This window comes from Leucopleurus acutus (assembly GCF_964270905.1).
Source record: "Leucopleurus acutus genome assembly, chromosome: 11".
NCBI lineage: Eukaryota > Metazoa > Chordata > Mammalia > Artiodactyla > Delphinidae > Leucopleurus > Leucopleurus acutus.
The window spans coordinates 94,827,538-94,853,312 of record NC_139152.1 but is presented as its reverse complement, the minus strand read 5'-3'; the positions used below and the strand labels follow the sequence as shown (position 1 = coordinate 94,853,312).

The window sequence follows — 25,775 nt, the reverse complement described above, 5'->3', positions numbered from 1 at the left end:
ACCCCGATTCAGGGCCTCGCCACTCCCGGAGGGGCCTGACAAGGGCGGCCCCTGCCCCCACTCAGGCCGGGCACACCTCCCCTCTTCACCCGGCCCTGGGGAGCCAGCCCTGCCCAGCCTGCCCACTCTGGTGGGCTCCAGGACCAGTGCTCCTCTTGGACCAGTTCTCTCCGGTTCCTTTCCACCTGACTGCCCTCTCTGCAGCCATCCCAGTGCCCCTGAGCCCAAAGAGGCCTAGGGACGGGGCCCAGGGACGGGTGCAGGCCTCGAAGGTGCAGACGCCAACTGGGGTTCCACTCTGGAGGCTGGCTGGAGAAGGCGAGAACCACCCCCCAGGGGCGAGGGGGTGCTAGCAGTGGCCACAGGCTCCACCAGGGGAGATGGTGTCAGGAAGGGGGTGGCCTTGGGAAAGCAGTGGCTGCCACTCGCGGGGCTTGTGGGCTGCCGCCCTTGTGCCCCTTGTTCTGAGAAACAGCCACGGTCGTGGCTGAGGCTGCCGGGGGACTGAGCCTCCGGCCCCTGTGCTGCCGCCGTGGCAAGGGGTCCGGTCTGCGTTGGTGCACTGAGAGAACATTCTCTACAGCACCACAGGCTGTGGAGTGAGAGTACGATGCAGGCTGAGCACCAGGCCCTGCTGGCCCCTGGGGCACAGGCAAGTGGCAGGAAAAGGCCCATCCTGCCGGAGCTGGGCCCCGTCCCCAGGCAAGGTCCTGCTCGGGCTGCACGCCGCGGCTGGGCTACGGCGCCATCACCACACTCTGCTCGCCATGGTCCACGCTCCAGAGGCGGTAGAACTCCGCAAAGTCCACGTAAGGCTCGACGCGGCCATCCTCGCCGGGCGGGAGCGAGTGGGCGGGCCGGGAGCGGAAAAGGCCCCCGTCAGAGCTGGAGCTGCTGCTCTGGGTGTGCGTGTTGGTGGACTGCAGGGTCAGGGTCGGGCTCTGGCTGGGAGCACAACAGGGGCAAATCAGTGGTGGGCCGCGGCGTCTGGCCAGCCCCTCAGGGCACAGGCCACAAAGGCAACCACGAGGGCCAGCGGCCAGATGTCCTTCGGGGCAGAGGAAAAGTCAAATGTATTTTCGAAGCTCTAACCACATGCAGCTCTTTAAATTAACTAGCATGAAATAGAATGGAACCCTCACTTCAGTGCTCAATAATCCGCGTGGCTAGTGGCTACTGCGTAGGATGCAGAACTTGCCACCCGCGGAGCGGCGCCGAGCTGGGCGCCATCCACTCCAACCTCTCCAAATCCATCCCAGACCAAACCCCACTGGGCACAGGCAGGCCAGGGTTCTTCTCCCGGAAAACCTCCCTACTCCCTCCTCCTCGTTTCTCTCGCAAGCTGGGTGGGGACGGGCCCCCCATGTTCCCAGAGCTCCCCGGGCACCCACCCTCTGCCACACAGCCTGTAACATCTGGGAATTACCTGCTAACCCACTGTCCTGCACACTCCCAGCACTCAGAGCTGGGCCAGCCCGGCAGCGGGGTGGGGGTGGGGGCAACTAAGCTCTGACGCAGGATGGAGGGACCCAGGGAGCTGGAGGCACAGAAGAATGGCTGGTTCTCCTGCCTGGTCTGGGATGGCTGCTACACGCCCTGCCTTTGTGGACACAGCTGGTGGCTCCTCTGAGCAGCCCTGAGCAGCCCTGCAGGGGTGGGGAGGCCACCCGTACAATGCTTAGGATGCCCATCACTCAGCTGCCCGGCAGGCCCCTCCAGCCCACAGGGGTGGCGGCAGCAGAAAGGAAAGGCCCCTGCGAGGCACAGGGAAATCTTCCCGGTGGCCCTTCCAACCCGCCAGATCCTGAGTGGGCTGGGTGGGGCACCTCTATTATTCTGTGCAGGGCTGGAATGTGGAAACCAGAGCCCAGCCCCCTGGTGTGGCAGGTGGGGGTACATTCCCCAGACGTGGAGGGGGCGAGGCAGACACCCGACCTGTCAGGCAGGTCTGCCAGGAGTGAGGAGGGGGCCCGCCCACCACACCCCCAGGCTCCAGACCCCCTGCTGCCTCCACCCCTCCCCCAGCCTGAAACTAGAGAACTCGCTTCAAAGCTAAAATCGGACGCTTCAGTCAGAGAGCACTGGCTCTCATAAGCCGGCACAGGCCAAACAATGTCCCACAAGCACAGATACCATGGGGGAGGCCCCCCAAATCACACACCCCAAGACGGGAGAAGAGAAAAGAACAAGAGGACAACCTTCCCATTAAATGAAAACGAATACATGGCACCTGCAAGCAGAAACGAGCAGCAGGCTGCCAGCACGAGCTGCCTGTCTCCACCCCCTCCCTTCCGGCTTCAAGGAGCTGCTGGAAGCTGCAGTCCCGCCTGGGAGACTACAGAGGCCTCCCCAGGGATGGAACTGGGGGATTTGAGAGGAACAAGACCCCAGCACATCTCAGGGCGTCTCATCCAAGGTTCCTCAGGCACAGGACGTGGCCCTACAGCCACTCCTGTCCAGGGACCCAGGGCTGTGCCCAGGAAGCAGGCCTGAGATGGCTGGGGCTGGGGGTGGCCGCTTACTTGGTGAGGGTGGGAGTGGCTTCGTCCAGGGTGGAGGCACTGTGGGCCCCGTTGACTAGCTGGCCCTGGGAGGGCATGACGAGGGACAGGGTCACGCTGGTTTTGCTGGTGCTCTGGGCGCTTGAGTAAGGCACTGATACGGGGTACACGCGTCCTCCTGCAGCTGTGGGAGGAAGAGAGTGGTGGGCTACAGGGTGTGGCTCGGGGGGACCCTGGGGTGGCAGCAACAGGGCCGCTCCAGGGCCTGAGAAGGTAGGCGGTGGCCCGGCTCGGATCCCCTAGCTTGACCCTCTGCCCCTTAGGACAGCGAAGGAGTACCCGTGGCAGAGACTCCTCCGGGCCAGGCAGGGGCCTCCGCGCAGCAGCAAAGCACTGCTGGTGCTCAAAGCAGGAAGAGAAGTGCTGAGCGGCCTCAACGAAAGGGTTACTGCCTGGCTTCCCACGGTGCTTTAACCCAAGGGCTAAGTATGCTCCTAGTTGAGGTTGGCCCAACAAAAATACGGCTGCAATAACAAGCTAGAGAAACTCCAGTAACCCCGGTGTCCGTGGGAGAACAAATCCATCTGATGCTTGAGTGCTAGGGCTTGCTTGTTTGAAAAAAAGAAAAAGAAATGCAGCCCCAGGAACTGCTGGTCTTGACACTAAAGCAGCACTGGGAGGGAGAACAAAAGAGTAATTCTTCCTGGGCAACATGATTTAGAATCAAAAGGTGGAGAGTAAAGCGTCTCTCCCTCACCTCTGACATGCCCGACCTCGGCTAGGTCCCTTCCTTCTAGGGCCTCAGTTTCCTTTCTGTAAAAGGGTTGTTAATGAGGACGAAAGGAAATATGCGGGCGAGGTGGCTGGCGCACAGCAGGCACTGAGCCCGTGGCTGCCGCTGTCCCCGCGATGTGGCCCGCGATGTGGCCCGCGGTGCTGCAAAGTGCTTCCCGTGCACTCAGGTCTTTCAAAGGAGGCCAGGGCAGGTGGTACTGGCCTCATTTCACAGACAAAAGGGGAAAAATAAGCACAGCTCAGACAGCTTTAAAGTCAGGGCCCGGCCTGGAACTGCTCAAAGCCAGGCCTCCCGACTCCACTCCGCCCCAGGCAGCAAGGCCGTGGCCTCGCCGCTCTGCCCTGACCCCAGCCCCGGACGGCCTCGGGCACGGGCTTGCGGCACACATACCTGGGGCTGGGGTGGGTGCGGCCTGGCTCATCTCTCCCAGGGGGTACCCAAAGTTCCGCACCAGCAGGGTCATGTCCTCGTGCCTTGGGCAGAACTTGGCACGCTCCCCGCCACTGGCGAAGGTGTCACTGTGGATGCGCTTCACCCGGTCCACCACGGCCTGGGCCACTGCATCCAGGGAAGTCTGCTTGGCGAACTCCGTGTCGATCATGGCGGCGATCTCCTGGGGGCAACGGGAGCACAAACCTGGTGAGGAACGAGGGGGCCCAGGGAGTGTAGGCCACACCTTCACAGCCGAATCAGGACACTTAGGGGTCGCCAGCCAAGCAAGTGGGCGTCCCCACCGGCCAAGCCTGCAACCTGAGCTTCTCAAGGTTTGCAGGACAATTCTTCTGGAACTTTCTCATTAGAAAAGGTGTGACCTTGTGATTTCTCTGATTTTTGGCTTCCACACACCAAAGAAATGGGGGAGAATATCCACCTCACTGCGTTGCAGTGAGGATTAAACAACATAATGGACGTGAGGGCACTTTAAGCTCAGTACAAACTGTCGGCTTTCCTTCCTGGAACAAACTTATTGTAGGAGATGATATGTCAGGATGAAGAGAGAGTCTCTGCCCTCAGAGAAGTCCACTGTCCCGTGTATTCTAGAACCCAGTAGAAGCCACTGGATAGTCTTATCACGAAGAGCAAAGAAAGGAAAAAAAGATCACATTTATGGTAAGATAAAAAATATAAACACAATATCCTCTACGTGATGGCTGGCTGCAGTCTCTTGGAGGTAGGAGGGCAGGGGCAGGTAACGGGAAATGACCTGGGCCCGGTCCGGGGGGCTCAGCTCCAGCACTGACCAGCTTTGTCACCTCAGGCAAGACCCTGAACTCTGTGAGCCCCAAGCTCCCTAGCTTGACATGGCAGTGAGCCCCTGCCCCCACCATGTTATAAAGCTACTGGAAGGAATGAGATAAAATGGATGAAAAACCTTGAACACAGGTATTAGGAGACAGTGAGGCGCCTAAGACTTGCCCTCATTATTTTTAATTAGGACAGAGCAGAAAAGGTTACCTTCTCACCAGAATCACAGATGGAAGGAGAAACACAAGCTGAACTTCTCTGACTGACCCAGCAAGCCCAGGTCAGGTAAAGGCAGCTTCCCTTCAAGGTCATCCTCAATGTGACTGCCTCCAAGTCCCGCTTTACTGACGACTGTCTGACACGTGCATCCCAAGGTGTAGGAAAAAGCAGCAGCTCCCCCTGGCTGAGAACCTATGTCTACCACGCCCAGCCTTCATCACAACCCCACAAAGGCAGAAGTCATCATCCCCATCTCAGAAACAAGGAATGAACTGTGTGTCACCTGCAGCTCAAAGAGGGAAGCGACGGAGGCAGTGGAGCGGGACCTGGGCGGGCCGCATGACTCCTTGGCCGGCGCTCTATGTACCAGGCCGCGCCCCTGCTGGGCTTTCCTCCGCGGCCCACCCGGGCCCTTGCCAGTCTCCAGAGCCACGTGTGCCTGTGGAAATTCATTTCCCTCACCCTCTTCCCTTAGGCTTTGCTCAGGACCCTGGGGACTGGCACTGCTTCAAGCCCAGATGAGCAAAGCTTTTGGGTAGGATGGGTGTTCTTGGAACTCTGGGCTTTTTCTTCCCCCAACTTTGAATCCAGAGAAGATGTCTGATGAGAGCATGTGAGAATCAGAGCTCTGGGGAGCATGCCACCCTGCAGGCTGGCCAGCCATGCTCTGCTCGGGCCCAGCTCACCTGGTTGGCCTGCCCAGGCCCGTGGGCTGCCTCCAGGGCCTTGTACAGCCCCTCAGACATCAGCACCAGGAAGCCAGTCACCCCATCCAGGGGCTGTGCACCGTGGATTTCAGGCTCCGCGATGATGGGCTTGGACTTGGCAGCGCTGTGGGAAGAGAGCAGAGGGCACAGCTGTGCTTGGAATGGCCCCCTGGGGACATTTATTCTGGTGAGAAGAATCTACATCCAGAATGTAAAATAAAACACACATCTGACAAGAGGAAAAGAAAGAGAGGAGAGAGAAAACCAGAAAAACAGACCTGTCTTCTGAGGGCAGCTCTTAAAATAAAGCTCAGAGGGCCAGGAAAGCCAGGGCGAGGCTGGGGTCACAACGGCCAAGGTCAAATGCCCAATCCTGGTCCCACTCCACATTTCCTGTCCACAGAGCTGGGGGGTGGCAGGGGGAGGGTGGGACAGCCAGAGGGATGGGTTCTCTTTTAAAAGCCCACTCCTCTTGGGCTCCTCCAAGCTGACCCAGGCCCCACATACACTCTAGCTGCAGAAGGACTATGAACTGATGCATCATCAGAGCTGGTCAATGTCGGGAAGCTCCAACATGCACACATGCACACAGGGCAAGGACAAGAAGATGTTCCCGGCAACAGGATTTGAAAGAGTGAGTCTGGCAACATCCTGAAGGTCGGTCCATCAGTAGGGGCGGGTTAGGTGAGTGCTGACAGCTACACACTGGAATCCTAGCAACTGTTACCAAGAATGCTGCCAGCCTAAACTGTAGGTGTGCAGGAATGGAGGAGTGGGTGCCTATACTGAAAAAAGTGAGGTGCACAACACTGGGCGCGGAATGCTAGCATTTGTGGGTGTTTTGAAAAAGCAACTTGCTCCCTCCCCACCCCCAACAAGCACGCGCCATGCACAGTGCATGCGGCGCGCACACACATGCGCGCACGTACACAGAGACTCCAGGGCAGGATACCTCAGAAACTAGCAGCTTCTGAGGAAGGAGTCTGGGCTTGGGGTGGGAGGAAGATTCACTTTTCACTGCATATCCTGGGCACTGTTTGAATTGTTTTAAACCACAGATGGACCTTTCCATAAAGCAAACAGAACCCGACAAATTAGAGACAAAAGGTTCCAAACGTAATTATTTAAACCTTGTGAGGGTAAGGAGCTGTAACACATGTTTTCTAAGACACAAGCTGGGCATCACACACACACACACACACACACACACACACACACACACAGTGTTGTCGCATACAGGGCCACCGTAGTTCAGGACACAAGCTCTGAATTCAGCCTGCCTGGCCTCAAGTCTTGCCTAAGCCCACTATTAGCCCTGAGACCAGGCAGGCTACCTAGTGTCTGCATGTGTCAGTTTCCTCATATGAAAATACCTCTGGGGCAATAAAAGCACCCACTTCATAGGGCCTGAGGACTGAATAAGAGAATGGATGTAAAAAAACTGCGCATGGGCTTGGATGAACGCTCACGTTATTATCATCGTCTGTTTGCTATGAGCAGTGGGTGGCATCCAGAAGGGACAACCCATCTGGCAGCCCCGCCCTGGCCCCAGTCACGACAATACCGACCAACAGGCCTTCGGTCTGTCTCTATCCACACCAGGCAGCTCATGCCAACTCTGGCCTCTCCTGCCAGGCCCTGTGGCATTGGTTGCTGCCCTTGGCTTTGGCCCAGCTCCCCACCTAACCCCTTGCCAGCCTAGCTCTACAGGACCCCAACTCCTGGCCTGCTGCCTGCTGGGTCCAGGGCCTGCCCCACACCAACCTCTCTGGGAGAATGAAAGAATCTCCTTGGGCTCCAAACTACCTCAACTGTACCTTTTGTCCCTAGAGCCTACAATCTGCATCTGCCCCAGGCCTCTGGTCTTACAAATGGGGGCAGCTGGGCCGGCCACTCACCTGAGTAGGTCGATGTCAGTGTAGCCGTATTTGACCTTGTAGTCCCCAATGCGCCTGGTGCTCTCCTGCCCACAGATGACGCCCACTTGCTTGATCTTTCCTGCATCCAAACCTACCAGAGGAAGAACAACATGACAACCTCAGAGTTTGTTCATAAAGAAGAACCGAAAGAAGGGGATACAGACATATCCACAAAAACAAGGCACTAAACAGGAAGTGAAATCATAGCTGGCACCTTGGAGGGCAGTTAGCCCAAAGTCCCCCAGTGTCCTCAGCCCCCATCCCCATCAGAACACCCGTGGCTCAGAGTCCCGCCCTACGGGACAGCAGATCCAGCACCGCCCAGCTCAGCTTCCTCTGCAGCCTGGGCTCACAGGGAAGGGAGGGGGTGGCCATGGCGGCAGCTGGAGCCCCAGGACTTCTTTGGCCTCTCAGTCTCCACCAATAACAGTGCATACCAGAGACTCCCGGAAGCATTTCACATGTAATAACTCTTTCAATCCTCACAACACCCTGAGGTTAAGTGTTACTATTATCCTCATTACACAGAAGGGGAAACTGAGGCACAGAAAACTTGAGTAAGTTCCAAAATCACCAACTAGTAAGTGGAAGAGCTGGGATTCAACCCCAGGCAGGCTGGTCCCAAGCCCAAGGTCACAGCCCGTCCACTTCATGCCTTTCTCTACATGACCAACAGAAGGCACAGGGTGAGCCACCAGGCCCCGCCCCCCCACTCACCCAGCTGTGAGAGCCGGAAGAGCTCATCCTCATTCTCCGTGGTGTGGTCCACGTTCAACTGTGTCACCTGAAGACCATCCCCCGTGGATTTGCATAAAAGCGCACGGTTCGTACCTGCAGAAGAATTCGAGCAGCTGAGCAAAGACTGAGAGCACAGCGAAGAACGGGACACGTTGAGAAAAGAGAGAAAAGGCAAGCATCTCACACATGGAAATCCTTGAAATGAGCAAAGAAAATAGGCTCAGACCACTGGAGCCAGTCACCAGCCAGGGAGAGCTGATAATATTAAGGAATTAGGTTAAACTTTTCCAGTGACATCCGAGGACAATTATGATTAGGGTTTTAACGAGACCTTTTCTCTAAGGAGCCACACTGCAGTATTTACAGATAGCACGACACAGCGTCTGGGTTTGCTTAACAACAACGCGGGGACAGAGGGCTGTAGATGAGTGAGGCTGGCCGGGGGAGGATGCTGGGGCTGGGGGATGGGCACACAGCAGTTCATTAAATGCTCTTCACTCTGCTGTTTATTACAGTTTTGAATTTTTTCCGTAACGAAATCTTAAGGAAAGGAGGAAGAGAAGAGGGACCGTATCAGTGGGGTCTCTCCAGAGCCCCTGCAGTAAACTGCACCCTGAGGGCACCGCCTTCTCAGGCCGAACATGGCCCTTCACCTACAAATCCAAATGTCCCTGTGACCTCTCACCCTCCAGCCCACAGCCAGCCCATCTTGCCGCCCTTCATGCCAAGTGGGTCTTCCACAGCCGGGCAACTTCTTCTAGACAAGGAAGCCACTGAGGTAGCCCAGAGAGGGGACACAACTCCCCAAGGCCACAAGCCAGTTAGGGGCACAGGGGGGACTCAAGCCGGGACACCAGCCTCTCAGCAGGTACTTCAAATGCCCCGGCCTGGGACTGAGACGTCCTATGGAGTTAACGGGCAACACTTAGTGGTCTCAGGACGCTCGAGGTGGAGGTCTTCCGTGTCTGGGAAGCAGACCGCCCAAAGGACATACGGATCCCGAGGCTGATCTTCTCCCCTGCTCTCCCGCCTTGGCACAGGCAGGTGGCTCACCGACATTGGCGACATAGAGCCTGTTGTTGAGAAGGACCGCCACCACGGCCATGGCTCCTCCCGAAATCTCCTTCTCCAACGTCTTGAGTCTTTCGAGGATCTTCTGATACTGAGGGGGCAGCTGGTGCTGAGGGGCGCCCTAGAAGCCATCACCGGCGGTCAGAGCAGGCCAGGGCCTTGGAGAGCATCTCACCAACCTCCCCTCCCTTAAAGACAGAGCATCTGAGGCCCGGCCGGGAAGGAAGCTGGCTGCAGCCCCAGGGCAGGCTTCTTTCAGGAGAGCCAGGCGTGACCTAACTTGTCCCGTCGGCCCTGAAGGTACCTGCGCATGACGTGAGCAGGCAGGTGACGAGGCCTGGACAGATTCGGGCCGAGGACCGACCTGGAAGGAGCTTCTCTCACACCCTATGCCCACCCCAAGTGGAGTCGCAGAGTATGGCTGCTCGTAGCCAGCCAAGGAGGGCCCTAGGAGGGCAGACCCGTTGCCACCTGCATCCCATCAGAAACTGTCCCCTAACGCCTGCCGCTCTGGCCCAGTTGTATCAATGGCCTGGGAGGGACATGGCAGATGAGTCCTTGCTCCTAGCAAAGCTGGACCTTGATCTGCTGCTCGTGGGGCACAGGCTGGGGACGTTACCTCAGGCAGCTGGGACTGGAGGCTCGCCTTCTCTGCCAACGCGTCATCGATGGACTCTAGGAAGCTCCTCTCCACCACATCGAAGGCCTGGAGGCAGAGGACAAGGAGGCAAAGGCCAGTTCAAACACCACTGTCATCTGAGGCTGAAATGCTATTAACGGCAACAAGTTGCATCAACTGCAGGTTACCATGTGATGGGGCTTCGCACAGCGCACCACCAGGCACCGCTGCTCCCGCAGAGCAAGGTCTGATGAAGATGGCCCCGTGGGGCTGGTGCCTTCCAGGTGGCAGTGCAGAGCGACCAGAGAGGCGGGACGCGGCAGAGAGGTGGGGAGCACAGGCTCAGAGTCAGGCTGCCTGAGGGTGACGGCCAGCTTGGCACCTGCCGGCCAGGCAGCGCAGCCTCCTCAGAGGAAGTGCTGTTCTGAGAGCGACTGAGGGTGTCCGCCCTGAGCACCCAGCGCCCGGCTCAGACTAAGTCTAGGTCAGTGACAGCTAGTGTCACTGCCACATCCTGAAGGCCCCTCAACACAGCTCACGCTGCCGCCTTTCCCAAGGGCGCCAGCTGAGACTCACTGGCACTGGGCCCTAAGGCCATGGCCGGCGCGCGGGCCCGCAGGTGCCAAGGCAGGAAAATGGCTGGGAACGCTGTTTTCGAGGAAGAGGAATCCACACTTCTCATCTAAGACTAAGTGCCCCTGGACTTGCTTCCAAAAGGCGATGCCAGGAGGACAAACTCCAGAACAGCAGCGAGCAGAAACGCAGAAATGGCAAAACCAGCACAAGCCCAGCGGGAGCGAGGAGGCCTGGGGAGCCCCCAGCGACTGGGTGCCTGAGCCACGCGGGGGGAGAGGGCCGCCCTCAATGACCTTGTCTCTACCAGGGTTCAGCAGCCGCCACCGTGCCCCACGTCCAAGGTGGCGTCCAGAATCCCCTTCCCCAGGAGCACCTCGTCCAGAGCCGACCCTGCCAGGCGTGGGGAAGGACTGCTGCTGGCTGCCCGGCCCTGCACCTGGGAAGCGGGGTGCCCCTGCTGCTGGGAGAGGCTCCCAGAGCTGGTTCTTCTGCAGAGACAAGGAGCCAGCGAGGTCTTCAGACCAGCCCCGGGCTAACCGCACGCTCTGCTGTCGCAGGGCCGAGGCCCAGGGAACTCAGCCATGGCCAGCCAGCCCGAGCCCCAGTACCTGCAGCAGGACCCGCCGCACGTCGGCCTCAGTGTGCTCGGCGCTGAGCTGGCCCAGCAGGAGCTCCGCAGACAGCCGCTGGGCCACGAAGTTGGTTACCCGGTTGCCATCATAGCCGTTGAAGACCCCGTACAGGAAGCAGTTGTTCTCACTCCTGACAGAGGGAGAGGGCAGGAGGTGGCCTGAGCCCAGGGGCTCACAGAAGTGATGCCAGCTCCAGAGTGAGGGGGAGAAAGGAAAGGCATTGGGGAGACAAAAGACACAGCAGCTGTGGCTTCAGGTGCCCACGTGGGTCCCCCACTTTGACTATCATTGCACTCTGGCCGTGACTTTCTAGGATACCCCTGCCCCCTGTAGCAGGCCTTCAGCTGGTCTGAGGTCTAGATGTGGAAGGGACAGCAGCAGACACCACCTCCCGTGGGCCATGTCGCACTAGGAAGCCCCACGGAAAACACCTGCAAAACTGCTTTCTCTTGCTTGCAAACCTACTTCTGGTGCCCAGGAGAGCGCTGCCAGCACCCTCACCTGAACTTGAGCCAGTTGTCCTCTGGTGGGTGGCTCTCAGTGCCCTTGCCATCGGCAGAGTAGCTGCGGTTGGAGGCTGAGCCAACTCCAGAGAGGTGGCAGAGCGGCAGGTCATCCGTCCAGCTTGGTTGCTGCTCCTGGGAAGGACACCAGGAAACCAAGTGCGTTACCTTCTCACCCAGGGCAGACCCCACCTCATCTGCTTTTTCTTCCCCAACAAAAACCTAGCAGACCCGGAGTCCCACCCAGAGAGTTCCACTTCCTCCTGGAAAACAATGATGCGTGTATGAACAAACACTTGCAGAAGGGTTTGCGTGGTTTACGGCTAATCCACAAACTTCCCCGGGAAACCTGAAAAAGACTAGAGTTCCCACATGCAAGGCTCAGCAGGGATCTCCAGGAGTGCGCTACGCTGTGGAGCATGAGTGAAACACACACACACAAGTGAAGCAAACTCCTCCTATAAAAACTCTTTGGTGGTCCCCACGTTGCACTGCAATGGCTCTGACTCCAATCCCTTGGGCACTGGTTAAAACCGCAGATTTCCAGGCCCCGCCCACAGAATGTCTGATCCTGGCGGGGCTCAGGATATATGCAGTGTAGACAGCTCCTCCCAGGGGACTGATTCAAGCAACACAGATCCACACCTAGAGAAACTGACTTAGAAGCTCAGCCTCAGTCACTCTTCCTGGCACTGGGGTCTCCACGCCCTGGTCCCCACTCCACCCTGGTGTCCTCTCCCATCTGCCCCCCTGCCATATGCTTCTCCACTAGTACCAAATGCTTGCAGTACCCTGTCCACATCCCGCTCTTTCCCTCTGCGTGGAACACCCTCCTTGTCCTTGTCTAATAATTCTCCATGTCCTTCGGGACTCTGGCTCGGGAGCCACCGCCTCCAGGAAGACTTCCTTCAGGACGCCCCTCCCCAGGCTTGGCTGCCAGCCCTCTTGTGTATCCCTACTACACTTGGCCCCCCACTCTTGCCTGTGTCTGACTCCCATTCTACCCCATGGATCTCAAAGCAGGCTGTTCAGTATAACCACGACAGAGCTTTAAACACAAACACACACACATATACACAGGGCTGTCTAGGAGGCAGCCCAAACACAGGATCTGAATTTCCTAAATCTCCTTGGGGGGGGCACTCTGAGCACCTGCACTTTCTAAGCCCCAGAATCGACCCTGACACAAGGCGCAGGTGTGATCCACTAACTCACTGAAAGCCTCCCCTACACCCAGCCCCCACTTGAGAGCCCTGCGGGGTTCACAAAGGCATTCCCGTGCCCACCAAGCTGAACTAGAGCAAACTAAAACTGGGAAAATCAAAGTTCAACTGCAAGGAGAGTAAAATTTGGATTGAAAGCTTTATTGAAAATTTAAAAAGCACGAATACTGTGCACAACTTCTTACAAGTTAGCAGTAACAGACTTCAAAAAAGGATGTGAAAACTACTTCAACAGGCTTTTGCAATCAGATATGTAAAAAGCCTGTGGTTAGCTTTTGTGGCAAATTTCATCTTTTGTTTATTTACATACTGACAGGGAGTGACTTTATAGCTTTTTTATTTTTATTTTTTCATTTCAATTGCTTTTATGCTGCATTTATTCCAGCGCTTTAGTTTTGTGCTTTGCACCCTGGAGCAACTTCAGCAGGGTGTGGGAGTTTGTTTTTATTTTTAAATTAGCATATAGTAAAATTGCCTTTCTGGTGGGCAGGTCTATGAGGTGTTTTTTTTTTTTTTTTTTTTGCGGTATGCGGGCCTCTCACTGTTGTGGCCTCTTCCGTTGCGAAGCACAGGCTCCAGACGCGCAGGCTCAGCGGCCATGGCTCACAGGCCCAGCCGCTCCGCGGCATGTGGGATCTTCCCGGACCGGGGCACGAACCTGTGTCCCCTGCATCGGCAGGCGGACTCTCAACCACGGCGCCACCAGGGAAGCCCCAGGTCTATGACTATGAGTTTTAACACTCGTAGAGATTTGTGTAACTACCGCCACAATAAAGATACAGAACAGCCCATCTTCCCCAAACACGCCCTCATGCTGCCCCTTTGAAGCCACACCCTCCCCTAACTCCTGGCAACCAGTGACCTGTACCCCATCACTCTACAGTCTTTTCAAGAATGCCATAAATCAAATTATGCAATGCATAACCTTTTTCTTCCTCTTTTTATTGTGGTTAACACGTATAACATAAACTTTACCATCTTAACCATTTTTCAAGCCATCTTTAAGTGTACATTTTCCTGGTATTAAATATATTCACAATGCTGTGCAGCCATCACCACCATCCATCCCCATAACTCTTTTCATCTTGTAAAACTGAAACTCTATACCCAGTAAACAAAAACTCCCCATTCTCCCTTCCCTCCAGCCCCTGGCAACCACCACTGTACTCTATGTCTTTAAGTACATAACCTTTTGAGACTGGCTTCTCTCACTCAGCATTACGCCTTTGAGATTCATCCAAGCTGGTGCGTGCATCAGCAGTTGGTCCCTTTTTATCGTAGAGCAGTATTCCGTCACATGGACATAGTATAGTTTATCCATTCATCCCCTTAAGGGCATCTGGGCTGTTTCCAGTTTTTGGCAATTCTGAAGAGAGCTGTTATAAACACTCATGGGCAGGTTTCTGTGTGAACATAACTTTTCATATCTCTAGGGTAAACACCTAGGCGTGAGACTGCTGTTTAACTTCATACGAAGCTGCCAAACTGCTTTGCAAAGCGGCACGCCACTTGCCTCCCACAGGTAACGCACGACCGTTCTTGCTGCTCCGCATTCTCATCACATGGTATTTTTTTTTTAAGACATTCTAAGAAGTGTATAATGATGTCTCATCACAGCTTTAATTTGCATTTCCCTAATGGCTAATAATGATGTTGAGCATCTTTTCATGTGCCTATTTGCCATTCACATATCTTCTTTGGTGAAGTGTCTCTTTACAAAGTCTCATACCTATGTTTCAATTGTGTTGTTTGTTTTCTTAACTACTGAATTTTGAGAGTCCTTCATATATTTTGGATAAAAGTCTTTTCTTGCATATGTGATTTGCAAATATTTTTCCCAGTCTCTACCTGCTATTTCATTCACTTACCAGTGAGTGTCTTTTGTAAAGCAAAAGTTTTTACTTGTGATGAAATCCTTTTTTAAAAAATATTTATTTATTTTCCTTATTTTTTTGGCTGTGTCGGGTCTTAGTTGCAGCACACGGGATCTTTAAGGCATGTGGGATCTTTCGTTACTGTGAGCTGTCTCTGCGTTGCAGTGCTCAGGCTTCTCTCTAGTTGTGGCACACGGGCTCCAGAGCACGTGGGCTCTGTAGTTTGCAGCACGCGGGCTCTCTCACTGAGGCGCGGGAGCTCAATAGTTGTGGACCCTGATGAAATCCATTTAATCATTTTTTTTCTTTCATGGTTCATGCTTTTGATGTCATCTATAAGAACTCTTTGCCCAGTCCCAGGTCAAGATATCTTCTGTTTTCTTCTAAAAGTGTTATAGGGACTTCCCTGGTGGTCCAGTGGTTAAGACTACACGCTCTCAATGCAGGGGGCCCAGGATCGATCCCTGGTCAGGAAATTAGATCCCACATGCACGCTGCAACTAAGAGCCTGCATGCCTCAACTAAAGGATCCCTCATGCCACAACTAAGACCCGGCACAGCCAAATAAATAAATTTTAAAATAAATAAATAAAAAATAAAAGTGTTATAGTTTTACATTTAGACCTGTGATCCATTTTGAGTTAATTTCTATATAACGCAGGAGATTTAGGTAAATTTTTTTTTTTTTGGCAAATGGATGCCCAATTTTTCCAATACTATTCGTTGAAAAGACCATCCTTTCTCTGGACTTCCCTGGTGGCGCTGTGGTTAAGACTCCGCCTGCCAATGCAGGGTACACAGGTTCGAGCCCTGGTCCGGGAAGATCCCACGTGCCGCAGAGCACCTAGGCCCGTGTGCCACAACTACTGAGCCTGTGCTCTAGAGTCCATGCGCCACAACTACTGAAGGCCGTGCACCTACAGCCTGTGCTCCGCAACAAGGGAAGCCACCACAGTGAGAAGCCTGTGCACCGCAATGAAGAGCAGCCCCCCCAGTCGCCGCAACTAGAGAAAGCCTGTGTGCCGCAACAAAGACCCAACGCAGCCAAAAATAAATTTAAAAAAAAGAGTATTTTAAATACTTCTGGTTACTTTAAAAAAAAGAAAAAAAGACTATCCTTTCTCCATTTAATTACCTTTTTTGATCTATGTGTCTATTCTTCCACCAACTCAAAGCTCTTGATGACCATAGCTTTATTAATCTGTATTTAAAATCTACATTATAACATCAGTTGGTGTGATGCCTCTAACTTTATTCTTTTTCAAAACTGTTTTGGCTATTCTAGTTCCTTTACCTTTCCATATAAATTTTAGAATCAGCTTGTATTTACAAGAAAATCCTGCTGGGATTTTGATTGGAATTGTTTCAAATCTATAGATCAATCTGAGGAGATGTGACATCTTCACTATATCGAATCTTGCAATTCATCAAACGGTATGTCTTTAAAAGTCCTTGTGTCTTCTTTATGGGACTTTAAAAATTCACACAACTTCACCACAAGGGCTAAAAAGCTACCAATGCCTACGAGCAGTCTCTGACAACAGAACATATGACTAAAATCTACTAATGGAAAAGGAACGGCAACAAGAGCTGAAATTCTGCTCAGCTCCCGATGATGTTGAGCATTTAACTCTTTCAGGTCAAGCTACAGGGAAATAAAACAAAACAAAACAAAAAACTGCTTCACAGTAACACAAAATTGTTTCTAGTTTTGATCCTGACCTGTCTCACTTTAAAGCAACAAAAATGTCTCTCTTAACATAAGTGTGAACTTCAGTCTTTGGAATCCACATATGACATTATGCAATGAGAGTATATGTAATTAATACATATATTCATTCAACAAATGTTTACTGAACATTTACAACAGGCTGGCATTACTCCAGGTGCTGTAGACACAGTGGAGAAAACAACCGAGGGTCCTGGCTTGAAACTTCCTTTCTAGGGAGAGAGACTTCAAACATGTAATATGATAAATAAACAAGGCACTTTTAGACAAGGAAATGTGCTATGGAGAAAATACATCAGGGTAGGGGGACAGACAGTGGTGGGGAGGGCTCTTTCAGATGAGGTGGTCAGAAGAAGCCTCTCTGGGGAGGTGACCTCTGAGACAGACCTGAACGTCTATGGAGCAGTGGCCATTTCAGAAAGTGGGGAAAGAGCCTTCCAAGCAGATGCAAAGACCCTGAGGTAGAAAATAGAATGACTTAGGTTTAAGGAAGTGTGAGGCTGGCGTGGCCTCTGTAGTGAGCAGTGGGGAAAGTGGCTTGCTCCTGCGTTCACACACATGCACGCACGTGTGTGCCCAAGTAAGGACAGTGTAAGGCCTTTTAGGCCACAGAAAGGAGTTCATTGCCAAGGAATTATATTTCAAGGAACAGATATTGCCAATCATCCCCTATGTCTTAGATTGATTAATATACCTCCATCACCAAGGACCTCACAAAGGTCTCAGGCAACCTCTCAAGTAAATTTCCCAAAAAACTCCTTTTTCTAGGGTCTGCCTCCTGCCTCCAACTGGGAAGAAATTAAGCATAAGATAAGGCAGAGGCACAAAAGCATCTCCCCAACTAGGAGTGTCCCCTGTCCTGAAAAGATGGGCCAAGAAGCCAGTATTCAGCACCCCAAAATGTCCCAGCTGTTTTAAAGCACGGGAGGAGAAGACATTTATACTTTCTAGAATCCTGTCTGTGATTAAAACTGAGATTAAGATGGATTGAACTCGTCCTCTAATATGAGATGAACAATATGAATGTGTCACCCACGATGCAAAACCTGTCATCGATGCTGCAATCACAGTGCTTCCTCTGCCATTATCTAACTCCCACAAGGGACAGAGACAGGCTTCCAGGGACTTAAATCTTTCCAATCAATTCATACTTTCCAGAAAAAAAAAAAATTACCCAAGCAACTTATGGGCCCACTCGGCATTGAGAAATACACTATGAAAAAGACTAGTACATTAGTCTTTCACAAGGAAGGATACAAACTCAAATGGATGACTGAGGAACTTGCCACGTCAGTGTGTCGTGGCAGAGGAACAATTCATGTAAAAGCACTTCACGATGGGAACTCACGAAGCTGCTCTCAGGAGCGGGTGATGCCACGCTGGCTGCTGCAGCCGTGCCCAGCTGACATGAGTGTAGCAAGCTCCCCAAACCAGAAAGACTGTGTGTCTGACAGTGGTCAACCTACTTAACAAGCACCTTATTCTTCAGAAAGTATTTATGCTTAGTGTCTGGATACTTCTACAGTGTTAAGTGCTTTTTCTGAAACTGGATTTTCATAATGTTGAGCTAGTAATATTTTGGAAATGCATTGTTTTAGTAATTGGCAATCAGTGTTTAGGTCAGTGGGTAAGTACTCCAGGGCTTAAGGGCAGTGTTTGTCCATTTCTGATAAAAAACACTTAAGGAAACAGTCATTGATGGATATTTTCTTAATGTACCATTATATATATACTTCAGTCAGTCCTAATACCAGCATCTTACTTAGTGGGTAAACACAAAAGGCATTCGCATTAGGATCAGGAACAAAGCAAGGATACCTATAATCTCCATTACTTAATAATGAACTGGAGGTGTTAGCACATGCAATTAGACAAGAGAAAAGAAGGAGAGCATACGACTTGGAAAAGACGTACAGTCATCTCTATTTGCAGTTGATGTGATGGTATTTGGAAACCCTAAAGAATAAATAATAAAACTAACTCAAATGAAATAAATCAGTAAGATGGCAGGATACAAAATCAACACAAAAAATCAACAGCCTTCATATACTTAAAGAAAAGATGGGCATCTAGCCTCTACTTACTGTCAACTAGAATAACAAAGCCTTTTTCCTCTGAAGTCCTCTTGAGTCAGTTCCCCAAAACTACACTCCTATAGAGGAGTTTTTTAAACTTAAATTTATATCGGTTGGATTATATCTTAATGCTTTCATCTCAGCCATCCAGCCTGTTGACATAGTTTTGAATCTCACCCTTTGACAGATTAACAATCTCACTCAGCTGTCTATCTTGTACAGATAAGGCCTGCTACAGAGTGTTCCAAATGACTTCTAAAAAACTGTGACCAGAAGAAAAAGCGTGGGAAGCTAACCCGCTTCTGACAGGAGGTGTCTGCACCAAACACAGAAGGGAAGTAACACCTCCGCCAAAGGTTTATGATACTTGAAAAGCCATATGTATTTTTGGAACCTCAAATAAAGAGGCTACTGACCCTAGAGGTACAGTCACAGAAACAAGCACATACTTTAAAACAAACCAACTATTTATATATGAACCTTGCTAAGTGAAGTTCTCCTATTTCACACTGACATTCTTTAAACAATGAGTTTCTAGCCAACTTGCCTTGCTATTTAAATAAAGAAAGAAGAAATAAGAAAAAAATTACCCAAAGAGCATATTAAATAGTATCTACGGTAAGGCAGAGCCTCCCCCTTTCTGTCTTTCCAAGTCCTATCCACCCACAAAAGCCCGGCTCAAATCCCACTGGTGCCAGAGGCCCGTGTTTCCCAAACCTCAACCATCCACTCACCATCTTCAACAAATTATCCATTTCATGTTTTTTCTTTAATCTGCCATTTTTTCTTTTATTAAAATGACTTCATTTTGAATATAAACTCTTCAGTATTATAAGTGGAAAACCATTATTACCTGCCAAATCTTGATGGTAATAAAAAAGGAAAACAAAACAAGGTTATTAAATTCTAGCTTAAGTCATGGGCTGCTGCACTCTGAGCTGAAGCCCTGTTCTCTCTGTTGAAATAAAGGGAGATTAGCAAGAATCAGAAAGGTGTTACATACGTACTAGGACCAAACCAAGTTTATCTCCTGATATCATCAGAAAGTTTCAAAGAGAACTAAAGAGCAAATAACCTCCACACGTAAGGATGCGTTTTACATCGGCATACACCTAACCACCTCACTGAATGTGTTCCAGGTTCTGGGAAAATACTGCCCAAGGCCATGGGGCCCCTTCCCTGAGAAATGCATCCCGTGGCCTCACCGTGCATTCTGGGTACCTACTCACTGGCTATTAACTATTTGGCAACTTGTGGCAACTCTCAGGTTATAGCCTGGTATTGTTAATTGGCTACTTTATTTCACCGATTCAAAGACATGTATTTTCAACATTTTTAATATCGCTGAAGTTAGTGTGTTACAAGTTAATTAGCAGGGCACTTTCTTTCTTAGTAGTATATAAAATAATGATGTGCCCTTATAATCCATAGTGTCTTAGACCCAATGACATATGGGCGATTTCTCAGATACTCATGAGTGCTCCTTCAGCGACGGCCCTGCATAGAGTGCAGTCCCCACAGCAGCTCAAACATTCAGTAACAAGCTGCCAGAGAATTCCAGGAGGTGCTACCCGTGTGGGGGTGGGAGAGTATCTGGTCCTCCCTGATTTCAGCAGTGGCCCTCAAATCATTCTCACCCTGCTGTGGCCGGCTAAGCTTCAATTGTATTCTCCCCCTTCTGTCCACCGCCATCAGGGATTATCCATACCAAGCATTCATTGCTGATTCTATTAAAACCCACCAGACTGCCAACACTCTTGCTTCCTTCCTCCACGTTCCTGAACAGTTTTCGGAAAGGTCATGTATTTTCTACTCACACAAACCACCCACCCCTCCACCCCTGCACGCACTGATGCACACTTTCTCCCACGCCCGCAAATGCCAGGCCCACAGCACCAGCAGCAAGCGGTGCTTAGCGCCTGAACATGAGTCGTGAGAAGCTGAGAGAGGGGAGCCTCAGGCTTAGAGCCTCATAAACACACACAACAGTGAGTGCGGCTCACTAAACTCTCTGATGGGTTACAAGCTCATTTCTCACAAGAAAGAATCTGTTTCGAAAAGCCTAATTTTAACTTGATTTTCTGAGGGAGATTCCAAAATTCGTATTTTGGTATAAATTTCTCTAGTTATTCAATTGTATTTAACCCATTAAGGGGGTCACACCTTGCACACATATATTTCAGCATTAGCACCTCATGTACGTGTGACCATGTCACATAAAAATAGTCCATAAGGGCTTCCCTGGTGGCGCAGTGGTTGCACCAATGCAGGGGACAAAGGTTCGAGCCCCGGCCTGGGAAGATCCCACATGCTGCGGGGCAACTAAGCCCGTGCGCCACAACTACTGAGCCTGCGCTCTAGAGCCCGCGAGCCACAACTACTGAAGCCCACACACCTAGAGCCCGTGCTCCGCAACAAAACAAGGCACCGCAATGAGAAGCCCACGCACCGCGACGAAGAGTAACCCCCACTCACCGCAACTAGAGAAAGCCTGAGCACAGCAATGAAGACCCAACACAGCCTAAAATAAAATAAATTAATTAATTAAAAAAAAAAATAGTCCATAAAAGTCCCCAGCGACTCATCTCAAACTCCTGGGCAGCAGAAATAGACAAAAGCATGATTCCAAGTTTGGGCCACAGCCTGAATATCAAATTATAGTATGAAAAGGCCGAGTGTTTTTGTGGCGGAAGCACCCGGATTCCTTAGAAGCAAAAAGGAAACTCAGAAAGGGAGAATCATGCCCTCAGCAAGATGACTCTGGGTGGGGGCAGTTCTTTCTCTCCAAAAAGCCTAAAACACCCCGATGCCTCCTGCCATCTCTATCTTTCAGAATGACCCCCTTTTCCTTCCTTGCTTCTCTGGGACCGACCCCACTCCTGGCCCCCACCTCTTTCACTAGGGTTTCCATCAAAGGTTCTCTATGTTTTCATCACAAATATAGCACTAATACATTTTAAAGGGGCTACTAACAATTGTGGAGCTTACCGTGTGCTGGAGCAGCTGGACCACATTCTGACGGCATATGAGACAGTTGTAGGTGATGGTCTAAAGGATGTTTTTATTTTAAGGCTATGTGTTTATTTTAACATACATTAGAAGAAAAATATATGGCTAGGACCTGTGATTTCATAGATATAATTGCTCAGGGAAAATCTGATTTCAAGTTGACTTTTTAAAGAATTAAGTAAATAGTAGTTTAGGCAAAATTAAACTCTTGATTCTCCCTGCCCCCAGGGCACGCCTCCTCCAGGGCTCCCCACCTCAGTAAACGGCACCACTGTTGCTCCAACCGAAACCCTGTAGTCCTTCTCGACTTTTCTTCCTCTGTCACACGCCTCACACTTGATCCGTCAGCAAACCGTATCGGCTCTTCCCCCCGAACACAGCCAGAACTGGGTCCTTCTCACCGCCCCTCTTCCATCACTCTGACCGAGCCTCTGTCGTCTCACACCTGGGCAACGGGGAGCAGCACGCAGCAGGCCCCAAGCTTCCACTCTCGCCGCTCCAACGCCTGCCTCTCGACAGAAGGCTCTTTCTCCAGCCACGAATCAGATCACTTCACGCCCCTACTCAAACCCACCCTAGAGTTTCACATCACACTTAGCACAGAATCCAAAGCTCACATCAGGATCCACAAGGCTCCCTCGGACCTCGGCTTCTCCTACTCCCCCAACGTACTCCACTCCAGCCTGACGCTCCCCTAATAGGGGAGCCTTTGCACCCCTGTTCCCTCACGCAGGAATACTCCCTCCCACATCGCCCACCTCATCTCATCAAACGTTCAACTGTCTTCCCCGACCACTCTGTCTAAAACAGGCCCTTCGCCCCGCTGTCTGTGAATCCGGCCTATTCTTCCTCGCAGCACCCCTATGTTCTATTCTGGCTATTATTATATCATATATAATCTGTACTTCTTTCTGTTTCCTATTTCACTCACTAGAACATAAGCTTCACGAGGGCAGGGTCCCCTGCACTACACAGTGCCTGCCACATACTGACTACTCAGTGACGTTTAAGGGAATGAACCGTAGGCCTTCATTCACATCAGGACTGAAGGTGGAGCCTCATGGCTGGAGGTAACCACACCAGGCCAGGAGTGTAACATGTTCATTTAATACTAACAACACTCCTGGGAGTCCTCTCGGGTGCGGAAACCAAGGTTCAGGGATGTTAACTGAAAAATCAAGGTTCAGGGATGTTAGTGACTTGCCCAAGGCCACACAGGGCCCGTGGGCTGTTTTATCAGGCTGTGAAGGGCCCAAGTTCTTTTGAAGCTACTTCAAAAGCTCATCTTTTCTTCAAAAGACCTTTTAAGGTACTACACTACCTGGGGAGCAAAGGTGAAACTCCTCAGGATGACATTCCACGAAGCGCTCTGCCATCTTGTCCCTGGCACTCCCTCCCAGCACCATGACAGCAGATCCCCAGCCCCTCCTGAAAGCCTCCACTGACCTGGTCAAATTAGGCCATCTGCAGCCCCTCAACACATTGACACTAGAGTGCCTTACACATCACATTAGTGATACAGGCTCCTTCTCCCACGCAGGATTGCAAATGCAGTGGGGGTGGACACCTGCCTTATTTATCTTCGTACCCCGAGGCCCAGTAACTACAGACCAGCAGATCTCATAGCCACCTGCTGTATGACGGTGTCTGAGCTACTCTCACCGGACTCAGGACAGTGAAGGGCAGGCCAAGCCCAGCACACCGTGTGGACCCTTGGATACCCTGTGAGCAGAGATGTCTTGATCGTCATTAGCGTGGGAGGGGTCTGGTGTGGACATCCCTATCATCCCTTTGCCTTTCATCACAGTGCTATGTGCTTAAAGCTAACCAGCCAACTTTAAAAGACTGCACACGTTCTGGAGCTAGCAAAGCTCGCCTCTGTCTAACCCGAGTCCCCTGGGCTCCATCACACTGATAAGGGAGGGAAGCTGGTAGCCACTCTCCTCGGCAAGCCACGTCAGCCTATGAAGTTAACCGCACCAGCATCTGCCACAATCCACCCAGTATTTCTGGACTATTTACTACACTGGGGACATTTACATAGGGGCCCTGCCCTCCTACAAAGCAGAAGGCCAGGCCTACCTAACCTACTCAAGGATAAGGCCAGGGCTTCCCTGGTGGCGCAGTGGTTGGGAGTCCGCCTGCCGATGCAGGGGACACGGGTTTGTGCCCCGGTCCGGGAGGATCCCACATGCCGCGGAGCGGCTGGGCCCGTGAGCCATGGCCGCTGAGCCTGCGCGTCCGGAGCCTGTGCTCCGCAATGGAAGAGGCCACAACAGTGAGAGGCCCACGTACCGCAAAAAAAAAAAAAAAGGATAAGGCCAAACTGCCAGGCAGTAGTAAAATAAAGGGACAGCCACAGGTGTGGAGGGGAAGAGAGCATTCCCCACTGGGAAAAGCTGGGAATCGCCGTCCTGGAGGAGCAATTTCAAAGGGAGTCTACACAAAGCCTCTCATTAGATTACAGCAGTGAAGGCCACCCTTACCCGCTGGTTCCAATGCTTCAAGACCCCTTAGGGCAGTAGGCCCAAGATGTGCTGCATTTCTGTAAAGTCAGGGCTGAGCACTGGACCTGGCCTCAAATGCTTTACTCATTATTTTATAAACAATTTATTGAATGCCCAGCACCTAGTGATGGGAGGTGCTGGTAACACTATTCAGTGTTCCCCTCTCTTCAAGTTCACTTTCCAGTACTGGAGGCAGACAAGTCCACAGGCAAGTACAACAGACTGCCATGTCTGAGGAGGACCCAGGGGACAAGCAACCTGCCCTCGGTCCATGGTGCCAACACGCATGTGCATCTATGTATATGTGTGTCAAAAGGATGCAGGTGCTGGAAGACACCAGTGACAATCCCATGAGGGTCCAGACTGGGGGGAGGGGGGTGGGGGGAGCCTCATGACAATCCTCCCACTGCCTGCTCTTACCTAATGGATAAGGAAACTGAGACTGATGGAAGCACAGTGAGTTACAGCCAGGACCAGAACCCAGTCATTCCCTCCGTATAGCCTAGAGGTTAAGAGGGTTTCTGGAATCAGAATCCCTGATTTTAATCCTGCCTCTGCCACTTACCAGCTGTGTGGCCTTTGGCAAATGACCACCTCTCTGTGCCTCAGTTTCCTCATCTGTAAAACAGGGAGAATTACAGTACTTGTCTCACGGGGCTGTTATGAAAAATTAAACTTAGAAATATAAAGCTATTGGCACAGAGCCTGGGATATAGTAAGCGATACACAACTGGCTGCTGCTGCTGCTATGATGATTATTATCGCACGACCCGCCCAGGGCCCGGGGTAGGCTCGCTACCCCGGCTCTCTCGGCGGCCGCGCGCCACTGTCCCTGCAGGCTCCAGAACGCTCCTACCCTCCACGCGCCCTTGACGCTCGCGGCCGCTGGACCACGAATCCGAGCCCCCGACGGCCCGGCCGGCAACGCGCACGCGCAAGCCTTGCGGGGCCGCACGCACCCGGGGTCGGGAATGAGGGGGGGGCCGGCCCGGGAAAGGGGAGGGCGGCGGCCACACCCTGCCAGGGACGGGGAGGCGACCAAAGGCGGAGAAGGAGCCGCGCTTGCACCCGACAGGTCCCCCCGGGCTCCCAACCCCCATCCCGAAGAGCGAGTGGGTTCCTCACATTTTGTAGCAGGCTCCTCCTCTGTGCCGCCATCTTGGAGGGACACCCGCGAGCGCGCCCGCCTCCCGCCAGAGTAGGCGAGAAAGGCGGCTAGAGCGGCCCAAAGCCGGCCAGGAGGACCGCGCTGCCAGGAAGCTTGAGCCCAGCGCCACCCTACGGCCGAAGTAGGATGCGGCCGTAGGGAAGAGAGTGCGCAGGCGCGCTCTTCCACCCTTTCTCCCGTAAGAGAAAGGGAAGGACGGCTTCCTTATGTAGTAGCCCCTCTTCATCTTTATTTACAGAACTTTCTTCAGGATCCCTTTCAGGTGGGGCTCCTAAGACCCTGGATTAGGGTACTTTATGAGCACTATGGGGGCGGGAGAGGGCGAATTATTCATTCACTCAATAAATATTCATTGGGTGACTGTGCCTGGCCCTTTGGGGTGAAGCAGCAAGCAAGACAGGCCCTCCAAAAGCTAACATGTTAATTGGGAAGGACAACATTTACATGCGTAAGTCATTTCGAATGCTGCTGCTTACTGGGAAGGGAGTTTATGCATGTGGCAGGCGTGGCAGTGTGGCAGGTAACTGGCGACAAGGAAGGGCTGGAGGGGACAGCTAGTGCACAAGGCACGAGGAAAGGGAGCGGGTGGGTTCAGGAAGCATGGGTGTCACCGAAGGCCGCTGTGGCTGGAACAGAGATGGAGGGGGAGTGAGATGAAGGGGGT

At 52.2% G+C, this 25,775-nt stretch overlaps 1 protein-coding gene across 2 annotated transcripts; it reads right to left on the bottom strand.

Moving 5' to 3' along the window:
- Positions 1 to 292: 292 nt before the first annotated feature.
- Positions 293 to 25,101, bottom strand: TAB1 (TGF-beta activated kinase 1 (MAP3K7) binding protein 1; the record flags this gene model as incomplete). Of its 2 annotated transcripts, none has more annotated exons than XM_082849977.1 (11): positions 293 to 945; positions 2,523 to 2,685; positions 3,688 to 3,910; positions 5,448 to 5,592; positions 7,367 to 7,478; positions 8,105 to 8,218; positions 9,179 to 9,317; positions 9,816 to 9,902; positions 11,000 to 11,153; positions 11,525 to 11,661; positions 25,069 to 25,101. In XM_082849977.1, 11 exons carry the CDS (start codon positions 25,099 to 25,101, stop codon positions 738 to 740), a joined length of 1,515 nt encoding a protein of 504 aa, XP_082706103.1. In that variant the 3' UTR covers positions 293 to 737. The 2 variants fall into 2 exon arrangements, with proteins under 2 accessions (XP_082706103.1, XP_082706104.1); XM_082849978.1 differs by lacking the exon at positions 25,069 to 25,101 and adding an exon at positions 19,162 to 19,188.
- Between the last annotated feature and the right edge of the window lie 674 nt (positions 25,102 to 25,775).